At 40.1% G+C, this 15,898-nt stretch overlaps 1 protein-coding gene across 1 annotated transcript in view; it reads left to right on the top strand.

Annotated features, from left to right (window-relative positions):
- The window catches only part of agbl4 (AGBL carboxypeptidase 4), a 335,409-nt gene that overhangs the window by 226,875 nt on the left and 92,636 nt on the right, over positions 1-15,898 (top strand). The window contains exon 6 of the mRNA XM_005920756.3: positions 3,046-3,085. Coding sequence (XP_005920818.1) covers positions 3,046-3,085 — 40 coding nt within the window. The remainder of the gene's footprint in view (positions 1-3,045; positions 3,086-15,898) is intronic.

The raw sequence follows: 15,898 nt of genomic DNA, 5'->3' as shown, positions 1-15,898 counted from the left end.
GTGTGTGTGTGTGTGTGTGTGTGTGTGTGTGTGTGTGTGTGTGTGTGTGTGTGTGTTCGTAGGAGAGTATAAGAATGGATGGGCTGAGTATGAGAATAGATTTTAAAATGTTATCAGGGTTTAAAGTGCCTCGGCGCTCTGCATGTTGTGCGCACATATGTCTGATTTTCTTATTCAACACATCTACAGCTGTACCATAATCTTAATAAAATCTGAAACATTTTTTAAATGCCACTTCAGCAGTCACTCCACCACAGTTTCACTTGCAGGGATTTCTAGGGCCAGTAGAGGGTGCTACACAATCCCAGTGATAATTGAATCAACCTCTCTGCTAATGCATAAACTTCTGTTTTAAGAAACTTAAGACGAGACATTTCTGCATTTGTTCTTTTACTTCCTGGTAATTCAACTTCTACATGCGTGTCTGTTTCACACGTGTCCATGGACGTCATAATGCAGAGCTTGATCTGGACCGTGTAAATCTAACAATATACGTCCAAGCAGACAAAATAAGAAAGAAAAATATATAATTTTTTAAAAAGAGAAAAAAAGAAATAAAAATAATGTGGGCTGTTGCTGTCCAGCAGCAATTTTAAGAATAAGAGGTGTCAGTGTTTCTCTGTGATCTCTTAAGGTGGTAGCAACAGCCCTGTGCATGTGGATGTCTGTAGACGATAGGGGCTCTGTGTGTGTGTGTGTGTGTGTGTGTGTGTGTGTGTGTGTGTGTGTGTGATCTCAGCTTGTCTATGACTCATGATGTCACAGTGACCTCTACCGCACACGTGGTCTCCCATCACAACAACTGTACCTCTTTCACACAGCACTACAGCCACATGTGCATTCACATATAACATGAATATTTACACTGCTCCATGTTCTGTATGGGAATGTGAATGTGGCATGAGTGACATTTTACTCAAGGCTTCATAATTAATAAATCTACCTGTAAAACAACCTGCATGCCTCCACCCTCTCATATTATCACATTTCAGCATCTTTTTTTGTCAGATGCTGAAATCAGCTTTCTAGTGATGGTTCAGTCTCACTAAAGTAAATATAGGACTGTAACCTCCTTGCAACTAGGAAATATCTGTGTATCTGCAAGTTGCAGAGACCAGCTGATTTCCATCTACTGCTTTTGTCCACTTTTGATTACAAGGCAGTTGCACGGGCAAACTGTCTCCAAACAATCACAGTCTGATCTGGACTGCAGTTACGCTCAGGCTAATTTGTGAAAGTTTGCAATTAATTACTGTCTGATTTATAAATGCAGAGTGTCGACATGTTGGCTCTGAGTAGGTCTGTGCCAGTGAGCATAACTCATCTGCAGCGTGTCTTTCTGTAATGAGGGACTCGACGCAACTGGTTGCCAACTGTCTGTACTGTGGTTATACTCCGATTTAAAAGCAAGATTGTTAAGCACCTGTTTTATGTTGCAGTTAAATAACCGTCCTGCAGTAACTACATCAATACTTATGGAGGTTCTGAATGTAATTGGTTAATATGAATGTCAATTTCTGCCTATGTAGACGGCACTAGATTTGCGATTTTCACTTATTTATCAGTTAATTGCAGCGTTATCACAAACCGATTGTATGAAATTGCTAGTTTGACCCCATTCAGTTGCAGACTGACTCGGTCTTATTGCTGTTTTATTGTTATCTCAATGCATCAAAGTTGCTTTGAAAATGAAACTGGCTGCGAGTGGTCACAGATCTGCTCCCCGTCTTCAACGCAATCATGAGGAAATGAGATTGCAACTTCACTCCACACAGTTGCAGGAATTTTATTCATGTCACCATCTCCATCCTCCGTCTTCCCTGTTTTTTTTTTTCCTTTAATATTTTTTTTTAGCACAACCTTATTACAAACCACTGATACCCACATTTTGTCTACATAAAATTTCTCAAAGCACATTCTCATCGTTATCTTCATCCCACCACTTGTATCGAACATTTTGGGTAAATTTTATAGAATTAAAAAACTGAGTAGTGTGACTCACTGCATTCTTGATTGTCAATACAGTGGCAGATGAAATGCACTCAGTGGACCTCTTTCCACTTGTATTGTATATTATAAGTCACTCTGAGTAAGAACATCTGCTAAATACTAAAATAAGTGTTTAGTAGGGCTATCAGAGAGTTCCACTCCAGGCAGTGCTGTATTTGAAGAGAGAAGGACTCCAAGTATGTTGAGAGTCTCTTTGCTTATCCCTCTCAGCAACTGGTTAGTGTGGTGCTTGAATATTAATAATGTCTAAACCCAAAAGCTTGCGTTGACTGTGACCTAGCCATACCGTCTCTCTCACTCTCTCATGCACGTTTATGCACACACACAAATGCGTTGTGTGTGTGCATACTTTCCTAAAATGTGAAGATCTTTCCCGTGGGGACTAGTGGATGAGGAGGGCTGAGGTGTTGATTACTGCAGTGCTTGACAGTCAAGTGTACATGTCTGTGATTGTGTGTGTGTGTGTGTGTGTGTGTGTGAGTGTGTGTGTAGGAGGCCAGCAGGTTAAAGAGAGGGGTAGCCAGCTAGCACCCCCCTAATACTCCTTCTCAGCTGCCGAAGACGTCAAGTGTAAAATTGCGCACTCTTTCAAACGCACTCCATCGAAACCGAGGAGATCACACTTCCACGTGCACCCACTCACACACATGCACACGCTGCTTTGGGAAACAAGTTTGAAAAAAAGACAAGTTTGGTTTTGCAAACTTGTAGATTGCAAATAGACTGCAAACTCAACAATGGTTTGAGTAGTGTCTCAAACCATTTTTGAGACATCACAGTACTCTTAAAATACAATTACAAACACAGCCGCGCCACACATGTTAACAAACGTCGATACAGAATTACCCACAGAGCGTCAAAAAATGACAAATAATAACTTTAGTAAATAATCTTATTTTACCATCAACTGTGAAAGCTGTTAAACTCAGCAAACTAATTTGGCAAATTTGAGCATCTCTGCAGGGTTGATAAATGAGAACTGTGATTGATTATTTCATGACATTTGACTTCTTTTATTCTCTCCTTTTCTTCCAGCAACAAAGGCGTCTAGACCTGTTAACCATCACCAACTCTGGTAGGTGCCTGAATTTCTGTGCTTGGATTTCATTGTCACCCACAATCCAACCACCGCAGGACAAAAAACACGACACTAAAAAGCATTCTCTGATGCACACTCAGTATTTTATCTGTTTCATAATCTGGTTTGATATTGACTTTTCCAAAAAACATAATAAAGCAAAAATATTTCGCTCATACCCCACTATAACTGCTTAAATGGTTACTGCTTGAACAGCTGGGCAGTTGAAACGCGGCGATAAAACTGTTTGTGTTGTCAAAAACTGTGTTGCAGAACCACTGCTGATTTGATGGCTGCTTGTCAGTTATTTGAGCGTGTGTTAAGGGATCCTGTCTCATGGTGTGATGATTTAAATGTCCAGTAACTAACGCTTTCCACCTTGGGATTAAATGGAAGTCATGATTTCAGCTGTAGTGAGAGCAGTCACAAGTGCAAGCATGTTCCTTAAACAGATTTTCAGAGTATATAGAAGCATGTGTGTGTGTGTGTGTGTGTTTTGTCATTTTGAATGTCTAGCAGAATCGTTTAACATGTTTTATTGTTCAAAAAGTATATTCTCTCTCTCTCTCTCTATCTAAAATGCTGCATTTCATGCCCTATCTCTTTAAAGCCCCCATCATGAAAAGCACCGTCTGCTTTGATTTTTCAGCTTGCACAGAGAAAACAAGACCAAAAAAAAACACTGGTTATGCACCACAACCCAAGGTCCTGAATATAATGACAGCCTTAGAAAAGATGCCCGTTACTAACATTTGAAGCACAATCAGATCCAGAGCCACAGACTTCTGCAGAAGTTTCTACATAGTTACAACTTATATTTGGATGTGTAATGTCAAAAAATTAAAAACTCAGGTAAGTTATGTTGCACTGAAGCATAAAATGTGACCCACACCCATTCCTTCTTTACTGGTCTCTTCTCCAAGTTTATACAGTTTCTGTATGCCACCCAGTATTATGACATTTATTAGTAATAATAATGTAACAGGAAACAAATCTAAGCAGGATATGAGTCATACAAATCCCTCCTTCCATTCTCTTCCAATTATCTTTATCAGGGTAGCAGGGGGCCTGGAACTTATCCCAGTTACGATGGGGTGAGACGTGGGGTACACGCTGGACAGGTCACCAGTCAGAGGCAGGGCTAAAACAGAGAGACAGACAACCATTCGCACTCACAATCACACCTATGGGTAATTTAGAGTTATCTTAACTCCATTAATTAGTGGAGTCTGTCAATCCTATCTCCTGACTTGCATACAAGACCCACTCCACCCTTCTCCAGCTGAGAATCACTGTATAACAAATGTATATGTAATAAAATAAAATCCTAATTCTGATAAGTGAAAACAGTGTCCATCAAAATGCTGCAGAAATAGACAGTTTGCAGACATCTTGCCTGCTCACTTTTCACCTTGCTTCTTTACAACTTTCTGTCTTGTGTTCACACTTCTGCTTTGCTCATACCGGAGACATTTTAAACATAGAGTTAGTAGAAACAGCTCTGGTGAGTAAATAAAAGTGGCAGACTGAGAGGCAGTGGGAAATACTCTGTGTATGTTGCATGTTTAGGTTGTCTTGTATATCCCCGTAACTCTGGTTAACGTCTAAAATCCTTGCAGAAGCACAACTACAATGATTTGTGCTCATTCTCATGCACTCCTCCTCCTCCTCCTCAGTCCACGTCACTGAACCAAATATGCACAAATCCTGCTACAACATCGTAGATTGTATTGGCGCTGATAATAAACAGACAACCAGGAGCAAGCAACTTTAAAATACAAATGATTTTAATATATTCATTATGTAAATGCTGATTTTCATTCAATAGTAGCTTTTAAAACTGAGTAGGTGAAAAACAGGATTTTTGTTGTTCATCTGAAAATTTCAGCATCTTATAAGAATTTAACATTTTCTGTCAGTTTCTCTTTGAGAGGATAATTTGTTTGTGAACAGTTTGTTGGTGGATTTCGTCTCCTTTTGAGCTGACACGAGGCACATAATGTGCGTACGTTTTCTGCAAACTAGTTGGAATTACATCCACCATGTAGCTCAAACTCATAACATGTGGTTATGCACACATATGGTGCTCCAAGTTTGACTCGATGTAGAAACGTATCACGAAGTAGTTGCGATGTTAGAAATCTATGCCAGTCTCTCAGAAAGGCAGCTGTGTGAACAAGGGATTTACTCAGATGGAGAGCAACGGGGGGAAAAAATTCAAAAAACAGGGGAGGAGAAACAGATGGTGACGGCATGAGAATACAGAGACCCATATGTCTAAGGTATCTGGATGATCTAATATGCTTTGATTAGAATAATGCATATGTGAAGCTCATGGAGACCCGGTTAATTTAGCAGGTTTGCTTTGCAGCTGTTGCTCAGGCCTTGAGTTTAGGCGCAACCCACCCATGGCTTCCACAGTTTGACAGAGAGCAGCCGCACAGAAAGAAAAGGTGGGGAAGTTGAGGAAGAGTGTAAGAAAGCTTTTCGAGCGTCACTTTGCGTGGTCGAGTGAGAGAGAAAGGCATCACGCGCCGTCCGGACATCGAATGTTTAGAGCTGAGATGTGATATATCACGTCAAAAACACATTTGATTAAATGCAGTGCTAGACGTTGTCAGCGTATTTACAAATGCATTTCTTCATCCCACTATTGCGTCTCAAAAGGATGTATACATTTCCATGTACATTAGTTTGTAGTGAATGAATGTAGCCCGCTTTGAAGAATATCAGAGCAAGGTAGGTAAGGAAAACAATCTGTCTTGGAATATATTTTTTATGGATGGTTTATGATTTACCTCAGTTTGTGCAAAAAAGAGAGAAGCACTGATTCTTCAACATTGTCGTCCTCTTTCGTCTTCAGTAAACGCTGGTCATTGCAGGTCTTGTTCTTGTCTCTTCTGCCTTTTGAGCACAGCTATTGTCAGGCCCCTGAAAGAATTCTGGTTAACTGTTTTGTTTGTGTACGCTTTTGGTCAGAGGTGAAAAGGATCTTCAGCTTGTGTTGTTATGAAACATAGAACAGCTCCTTGAAGCATGTTGTTACCTTCAAATATCACCTCTAAGAATGGGAAGATGTTTGCACAGTGGCTTTCTCTCTGTCTTTTTGTCCTAATGATAACAGTGTTTGTGTTACTACCGTGGGTGCAAGTGAGCAAAAACAACAGTGTTTTTAAAGGGAAGCACTGCTCAGCAAGTGACGTTTGATAGCCTAAATCTTTAATCCTCAGGTGTGATGTCCTTATGTTAACTGCGGTGGATCTTATCTGGTTAACCAGGTATCTGGTGTCAAAAAACAAAATTGTAGTACAATCATTGTAATCATTCTAATAGTATGACAATGATAGGCTGTTTAGTGTAAGCTATACTTGTTATTTAGCACTATTGTTGTCCAGTTGGAGTCCATGTTGGACTGGTGCAGAGCAGGCAGTGGTCTTCATGGCCCCAGTATAACCGCTGCTTTGACTGCTTCGCCCTCACCACAGATCTTGTATTAGCACCTACGGCACAAGAAGAAGTCAAAACAGGAGGGTTTTTTGTTTTCCAGAAAGTCTCATCTTTCCAAACTGTTGGAAGGCCTTCCACTGTATAATCTTTGAATCTCTGACTTCCTGTACTGATATGTCATTGAAATGGTGAAAAAAACCGAGTCAGTTGTACACTTGTGTCTTAAACTTGGATGTGGCTACAGCATGTGTGCTTCTCGAGAGGTGCGCAACCTGATGAACTGCCACCAGAGCGATGTCACTTTGTCGTGTTGTGCTATTCACCATGGGGAGAACGTTGAGCATAATGGGGCCTTTGGATTATCAAACCGTAGTGCAGGCCGTGGTGATGAGGGGGGGAATAACCATGTGAAAAATGTGAAAAAAACAAGAGATAATTAGTGAAATTGAATTGATGATATGCACCTTTTTTTTTAATAGTTAAATTCAACACAGATCCTTTTTTTATTGTTAATGTTTGATAAAAACTGTCAACGTTTTTTCTTCTTCTGGAGTTGGACATGTCAGAAAAAGTGTGAAAACCACTGAGTGAGATCAACGGTAGCAGCTGTCAGTTTAAATTTAGGCTGATGATGCTGTTTAGTTTCCTGCATTCACACTGGCTAAGGGCAGGAACACAGTTATGATAGCACACATGCAGTAACATCTGTTTACATCTCGTTACATTAAATGGTCTAAATCAACAAAGAGTAGTAAACCTAAGAAACACAAAGAAAATAACTTTACTACATGATTTATTTTGAAGTGTTTCTTTTCACTATACTGCACTGCCACGCCCGTTCTTAGAGTTCTCCCACGTGTTAAGTCCCACTTTTACACCTGATTAATACTCTAATGACTCTGTAATTGTCTTACAAAGTCCAAACATCAATGTTGGGGTGATCTGTTCAGAGATTTGTATCATCGTTCTTGCAATGATCACCGTCAGCAACCCTATTTGTGCTTGGGTATGACTCAGCAGACCTTTGTATCATAAATAGATATGAGTGAGTCACAGCACTCTCATGACCAAACATTTCCTACCTATTTGGGTAATTGTGCTATCATAGCTCTTAGCTTCTGATAGTCAAAATGGAAACTTAGGTAACACTGATTTTTATTCCATAGAAGCGTAATGGAAATGTCCATTAGTGATTTTTTTTAGGGCTTGGATATTGCTGATTACTCATGTGTGAAATCGGGGACAAATTTTGGTCTTTATTTTCTTTGGTTCCTTCAGAGGTTGACCTAAATGGAGAGCAGAACAGCTTTCTACTGTCTCGGAAGTGCAAACATTAACAAAGCATAAAAAAAGAGAAATCCCAAAATTAATACAAAGCACAAGAATAAATTCAGATGAACAGAGGAGCACAACGGACGAAGGAAAAGAGGAAGACGCTAAGTAATCAAGATGCTCAGCGAGACAGGAAGTAAGAACATCAAGTAAATACCAAAACAAGAAGATCCACACTAACTAAACATGATACAGGGACAGTAGGAAACAGGAGCACAAAGAAGAAATGCAAACATGGAAACACTGGGGAGACTAGAGTAATAATGAAATCAAGAAGGCAAAGTCATGAACCAAAAGTCCAGGACTGTGACAATTTTCTTCTTCTTCTGATCTGTTGCAATCTAATTCAGTTACTGCATCAAGGCGCTATCAGTTAACAGGCAGAGTTGTGAACTACTACACTTTGGAGCCGGTATGTGACACAAATCCCTTTGGGGTTGGATTAGGAAGCGCATCCAGAGTAAAAGTCTGGCATGTCAAACATGTGGCTCCACATATTTGAATGCTTTAACACATTTTCATTTTTTTGATTTGTTTACCACTATGCAGCTTAAAGTTTTAGTTCTACATGACGACCTAAAGGTCTGCACCAGATAGCACTGCCTAATAACTGCTGGGCAACGTGTTTTTTTTTTTACAGCTATAAAATGTTTTCTGTTGCTACATAGTTAATCTAAGGCGATAACGAGGTGTCCTGTTAAAATGACACTTGCTTATTTAATTTACATTAAAGCTGCTTGAAACTCGCCACCTCCTTCTTGGCTCTAGCTTACAGTAATGTGCACAGCAGGAGTGCCTTCCTTCAGGGTTTAGTCTACACCCACAGAGGGACCCTCTACAGACTGAAATAGCTTTCAATTATTTCTTACTGAAAGGATTCCTTCTCTGACCAGTGTAGAGCTCAGTGTGCTGTGCAAATTAATGCAGGTCATTATTCAGGTTGTTGTTATGAGTGGCCTTGAAGGGAAGTCTATTATATCCTTAACTTGGCAGACATATTTTATCATGCCCTGCTGCTTATTACTATTCACAGTAGGTGAGCAGATGTGCACATTTACACACACAGACACACACACCGTGGATGTGTGAAGGTTATTATGATGGCTGTATGAAGAGCAAGTGAAGCTTTCAGATGAGTGATTCTGATAGGGAAACACAGGCAGGACACTCTCTCCTTCCCCCTGCAGATTAAAGGAGTTTCCGCTCCTTTGCTCCTTTTCTCCTCGTCCACCAACCACCTGCCTCCCTGTTTGCCGTTGACGCTTCGTCCTCTGCTCGTTTGACTTAACGGCACTCGTTATCTGCAGCGATTTATTAGTAATCTTATTTTATCACAGTGGCATTGTTGTGAAACATTTGCCCGTTCTTTCTGCATCCTTTTCCTCCTTTCCTTGTGCTTTTATTTACTTTGCCTCATCTTGCTTCATAGCGTGAAGAGGAGGAATCACAGGGTATAAATAAACTAATAGTCTCAAGTGGCTTCATAACGTACTGTGTGTAAAGGAAAAGAAAAAAGAAAAGAAAAGATTTGATGAGGATTCTGCCCCTGCCGCTCTGTTAGCTTCTGTCTCTAATGATGTTCATTAGCCACTCTGAAGAGTGACTCACACTAAAACACATATTCACACATAATAAATAAATCTAACTGAGAGCTAAAGTGACACCGCAGCTTCCAGGTTTTGTCCCGAAAGTAAGAAAATCTCATTCAAAGCGCCTCTGACGGCATGTTCATATATTTACATGAATAATAGATTTTTTTTAAATGATCTAATATAGTATATTCAATATTTATGTCTGCACTGGGCTTCAATAAACACTCCTTCCTATTCTGGAAGCCCCCAAACTGATGTTAGCATACTACACGTCACAGCCCGACAGAGCGGAGGAGTTGCAGCCTTTCTTTGTAGACCCTGGAGATTAACACTCAAAAGTTTTAGTAATCAAAGTACCTTCTCTACCACTCTTTTAGTGGAGCTTTATGTCTTTCTGTGCTCACAAAGAACGCCATGATGACGCCATGTCATCTTAACTTGTGGATGACATGGCGTCTTAGACTGTAAACCCCGGGACTTCAGAAAGACCACTGCAAGAAAATGCTGACTGAGAGATTGTATTGATTAGTGAATAGCTCGTTAGTCGTTTCTGAGGCTACCCTGACAAAAAGCCTGCTCGAGTATATATATATATATATATATATATATGTATGTATATATGTACATATATATATATACACTTTATATATATACACTTTATATAATTTCTATATATATATATACACTTTATATATACTTTATATATACTTTATATGGTATATTCAGGTCCTATATACAGATATTTAGGAAAGCCAAAACAAAACACTCAATATCTGATCCCTCCATCTTTCTCATTTCACACACACTCCCACACACAGACCCACTCAAACCTCACTCGGCCTTCTTTAATTGGACACTTGAGCGGCGCACGACTGCATCTGGCTCCTGTTGAACACAGCCTGACATTTCAGACTGCTGACCTTTCCAGCCCCGCCACAACTAAATAATGATTAGTCCTGGCAACTGTTCCACCACAGCAGCAGCCAGGTACGTACACACACATTAACGCATAATGCACGCACACACGAACAGGCACAAGAGCGAACAACAGCAGCAACACCTGCATTAAAGGCTTTGTCTTTTAACAGTGAGAAAATGGGGTGCAGGCATTGATTTGAGAGGCCATTGTCATTCTTTTGGCTTATCGATTAGATTGTCCTTTTCCATATCTGCAGTCAGCACCCAATAATGTGTTGTTCTAAATTAACTCTGCTTGCCTCTGTTTAGTTTCTCCTTTCCCCTTTATGCACTCTCAGCATTACAGTGGAAAAAAGGTCAATCATATTCATGAGATCTGGGCCGATTTGAGAGGAGGGTGTCTGAGTGCGTGCGTGTTCCCGTGCGCACACTTTTGGGTTTGTGCACAGAAGCGTGCAGCGTGTGTGTCTAACGCAATGAGGCAGCGTGGAGATAATAGGCAGTTCTCAGATCTCTCTTCTGACTTTCTTTTCTTTCAGTCTATCACTTCTCCCTTTGTATCTCCATTTTCCTGCTGTTTCTGTCAGAACAGAATAGAAATGTTCTTCATTAGAGTCCGTCTTTTTACAGATATTCTTTGTGTTCTGTGCTTTGCTTTCACCAGACGAAACCACAGTATATATCTCTTAGGTCAAAGGTCACATTTTGAACACTGAGTGTGTGAATCTTTCATTACAGATATGTATAGCTACAGGTCGACTGTTGTAGCGTGGGAAGCATTTTAAAGCAGTGGTATGCATACGGTGCGTAGTATTAAAATTCTAAATATTATTGCATCTCGGTTAAAGAGGCACATCATTTTTTACCCTTCAGTCGTAAAAGGCTGATGGGGCACCGTCGTCACCCCGCCGGGCGGACGCCATCCAAACAAGGCGACGTAGGAGCTTCAAATTGGTACCACAGATGTGTCTGCTAAAAATCTCGGAAAAGTTTGAATCTCAGTGACCTCGACCTAAAGGTCAGGGTCAAAGGTCAAGTTTTATGAAAATCTTGTCAATGCGATAACTCGAGAAGGAAGTGACCCAGGATTCTCAAATTGATACCGTAGTTGTGTCTATTAAAAATCTCAGACAAGTTTGAATCTCGGTGACCTCGACCTGAAGGTCAGAGTAAGTTTTCTGAAAATGCTGTGAATGTAATGACTTGATTTTGAAATTGATAAGATGGGTGTGTTTATTAGGAGGCTGACGAGTAGCGCTGGCGGTTGCTAGTATTAACTTTGTTGTTTAGATAATATGTAAAGGATCTAGAGCACGGAGGTCAAACTCATTTGATTATCTTGCTCTTAAGTAGACCAGTGAAACTCATCTTTCTGTCAATAATGTCTTAACAACATAACATAAGAGCTGTGTGAACATTATGTCTCTGTTTTTATACATAATAAATAATTAAATGCTGCTGTAATAACTCATATTATGAGAAAGAAATTACACAAAATGTCATTAAAAAAAAAAAATTGCTTGTTTGTTTGTTTTTGTTTTTTAACTGTTGACTTACTTTTAAAAAATCCAACTTTAGTGAAAAAACAGCTCATTTAATTATTTTACTATTACTTAATTATGTTGATGTAGTATAAATATCCATGTGGGAGATTTTTGTCAGTAGGAAAATGCTGTAAAATGTATTAAAAATACAGTTTATGTCCTCCTTCACATTTCCCAAACCTGTCCAGTGGGCTGGATTGTAGTCCGTGCTCGGCTGATTCGGGCCCCCGGCCCTTATGTTTGACACCCCTAACTTAGAGGATTCAAACTAATTCATCTTATACCAATTTCAGACACAAAGCTGCTGCTTTTTCCTACATGTCAAGTTATACAGCCCTGAAGATTGCACATAACAAAAACAAGTTGATTCTGTTACTTACTGTTAATGTAGGTTATCCTGCTGTGAACAGCAGAATAAGAATTATATCCTTTAAACAGGAGGAAATGAATGAATGAATGAGAACTTCAGGTCTTTGAATTATATGTATAAAGTATTTAATATTACAGAGACGTAGGAAAAAAGTGCTGAATGTTGACAAACTGTTAATTGTTGCCATCGTTGACTTGGTTGACGTTGGTCCTCTAGTGTTTCATGGATGTCTGTCTTTTTAAATATTATTTTAAAAATTCTCCTCTGTACTCTACAGTTCTAAGGTGGAAATGCTCAGCCATGTAACTCACTGCTTCTTATGCTTACAAAAACATGAACAGGTTAAAAACGTAACCTATAAATTCCCTGTATTGTTTTCCACAGACACGTACAGTCTCTACAGTGTCTCAGTATTTCAGAAAACACCAGAACACGTTGTCGGTTTCTTTGAACTGAACGGTCTCCTGCATGAGTTTTGGGTCAGCAAAGTATTTTTTTCTCTCATTTGTACCATACAGCAGCCTGACTTTCTTCTTTATTGAACAGATAAAAGTCTCTGACCAGAACAATGCAGTGATGTATTGTGAAGTCATGTCCTTGTTGAGGTGGTTCATTTAGTTTGAATCTGTTGTACTTTTCATGGCCTTCATGAAAATTGCATCTGTTGAGTTGAGCCACAGTATTAGTGTCCAAAGACTGTCTCTAAAATGTGACATCCTTGCTTTGTGAAATACGAAAGAGATTATTATTTTAAGTTTATGTTGGTACAATTTCTGATTTACTTTAATGAAAAGATGTTTGTGCCAGAACAGTAATCTTTCCGTCTCTTGCAGGAAAAAAAATAATTAAAGTTAACCCGCTGGTGTGTACCAGTTTCTTTTCGCTCGGCTGTAGACTTTCATCAGCTGATCTGTATCTGTCAGACCAAATTCCCCTTTGAGTTGGGCTCAAACATAAGAAATCTGCATTTATTTATGACGTTTTTCTTTTCTACTTCCATCTTTTCATAGCCACACATCCTGGAGCTTAGAAGCAACAAAGCAATTACACTTTTGTCTTTAGCACCTTTTAGCCAAGCTCACTCTGTTTCTCTGAAATGTTAATTAGGTCTCCTTTTTTTTCTCCAGTTGGTAACACTGTTACACTGCAAAGCTATTATGCTGTATGATGTGTTGGTCTAAGTACTTCTGAGCTACTTACACATTGCTGCCCTATCACCTGGTCCACCTACTGTAGTCTGTAGCAGCTTCCGCACTGAGAATAGTCTTTTTTGCTGACTTCAGAGGAGGAAGAAGCATTTCCAGCCAGCCTGGGTTTACTGAGAAAAGGTGAAAAAAGAACTGTGGAACAACCTGCGTGTGACCTCCTGGTTCCTGGTGTATAAACCTGAGCTGATCAAGTGTCTCGATGAGTGCAAGCTTGGCTGACTTTCAGAATGTCAAGCTGCAGAGATTTTGTTTTCAGTGGATTGGAAGTATGATTTTACACCTAGAGGGAAAAAAGGAGGAAAGAAAAAGTAGGAACCAGATTATTTATATTAAAAATACTATCTGGCTTTTGTGTAAATGAGCAGCTGTGAAAACAACACCTCCTATTACTGCCCTAATTTTATTCTTTCTCTGTGAATTTGCATATTTTATCTCCCTCCTCTTTATTATGGGGGACCTATGCTTCCATTTTGATGTGGTTTAAGAAACAAACAGTGAAAGAGATGAAGGGCGGGTGGGAGGAAAGAAGAGGGCTGCGCTGGCCGCATCATATTGAGTATTTTCCAGTTGATTTTGTTGAAGGCTTCTCAGCAGCGTACCTAAATAAGCAGCAGCATGCTAATGAATGGAGAACGAGTGTGATAATTTACCAGACAAAGAATGGAGGACTGTGAGAGAGAGGAGCCAGAGGCAGAGACAGAGGCAGGGAGAGAGTTAGGGGCAGCACGATATTGAAAATATTTTGAAATTGTTTGTCATCAAACAATTATTTAACACCTGTTTCTATATAGCCCATATGCCGGGAGGTTCTTTTTCTCAAGCTTATCCTGATAATGCTTAGAATAAATATTCGCTGTGTTACAAATACAGTAATTTCATGCACTGTTCCCACAGCCAACCATGTGTTTCATGTTTTTGCATACAGAAAAGGGGAGAGAGATGGGGGGGTGGGGGTGTAGGGGCTAAACTCAGAGGACACTAAAATGACAACATAGAAGCACAGACTCTGTCCTCTTTCTAAAAGGACGATGTGACGAAGGCAGTAAACAGTCTGTGAACAGGCTGTGGGCTCTGAGATTATTTCTTTGTCACCAGCAGAGCCACCAGTGTTGCTGAGCACTGCTGTGGAGCAAATCCTCCTAGAGAGGACTGATTGGATTTTTGTTCCAGGGAGCCTTTTGTGTTAGCAGCATAGGGACTAGATAATAGAGGTTGATGCCATTCTGTCTCTGTGTTATGGCTGGTGGAGTGAGTTTTTGCACTCTGTGTGTGTGTGTGTGTGTGCGCGCGCGCGCATGTGTGTGTGTGTCTTTAGAGGACCTTGTCTCTCTAAACAACTACTATATTACGTTTTCCAACTTATTGCAGTTCTCCTTGCTTTAGAGCTTTCAGGATGATAAGTATTCATTTATTTAAGTTACTTTACTTTCTCTTTTAATCTATAGTTTTGACTATGACGAGGCATTAAAAGTACCGCACTGTTAAAGCAGGACATACTGCTGGTATACATACAGTAAACTGCCAAGAGACTCAATGTCTGGTTGAAGGTCATTTTCAGCCTGAGTCCTTCTGTCAGATCTATGTTTGGAGCATGTGGCACAACGGGTGTGTATGTTGAGTCCTGAATGTATAAATAAAAAAATATACATAATTTATTTCTGTAGGGGAGATTCTTTTTTTAATTGCCGCTCCAGACACTGAAGTCTTTTCAATCTAGAAAGTTCCTCAGCTCATTATGTCTTTCTGCTGTTCTGTTTGTGTGTGTGTGTGACTTTGTACTGACCTCTGTTGGAGACCAAGGAACTATACAGATAGAGCTTTACTGGCCAATCATAGTCAACAAACCGCTTATAGCAGACATTCAGGAAGGGAATGGTAATGTTTCTCGATAATTCTGCTTAACTCTGTGTTTCTTTTTTAAAAACATGTTATTTGGGGGCTGAATGGTTTTTGTTACAGGAAACATTTTACCATTTGTACCTGACCTGGTTCCTGCTCGGTGGGCTGACTGCAGTGTGCCTGTGTGTTTCAGGCCTTTCAGCGGGTGATTGCCAGATTTGTGTTGACTGTTTTCTCATCCATAAAACTAAATGTGTCTCTCAGCACCGGGAGACAAACAGTGTTTCCCATTGTCACATCAGCTGGCATCCTGCATCTGGACAGCATGACATGTGGCTTTCTTTTTCACACTGAAAGCAAGAATCTCAGGAAGGGTGTGTGTGTGTGTGTGTGTGTGTGTGTGTGTGTGTGCACGCACACGTGTGTATCAGTCTTGCAGTCCTCTGTTGCCATGGCAACGTCAGGCAACACGACCCCAAAATAACCTCTTTTGTGAGCACGTGTGCGATGGGGTCTGCACAGTGGGGAAACTCTGAGAGTGTGTGTGTGTGTGTGTGTGT

The sequence above is a fragment of the Haplochromis burtoni genome, unplaced genomic scaffold, assembly GCF_018398535.1.
Source record: "Haplochromis burtoni strain Fernald_Lab_line unplaced genomic scaffold, NCSU_Asbu1 Contig_42, whole genome shotgun sequence".
Taxonomy (NCBI): domain Eukaryota; kingdom Metazoa; phylum Chordata; class Actinopteri; order Cichliformes; family Cichlidae; genus Haplochromis; species Haplochromis burtoni.
The sequence above is the reverse complement of the archived record's forward strand: the minus strand, read 5'-3'. Positions and strand labels throughout refer to the sequence as shown.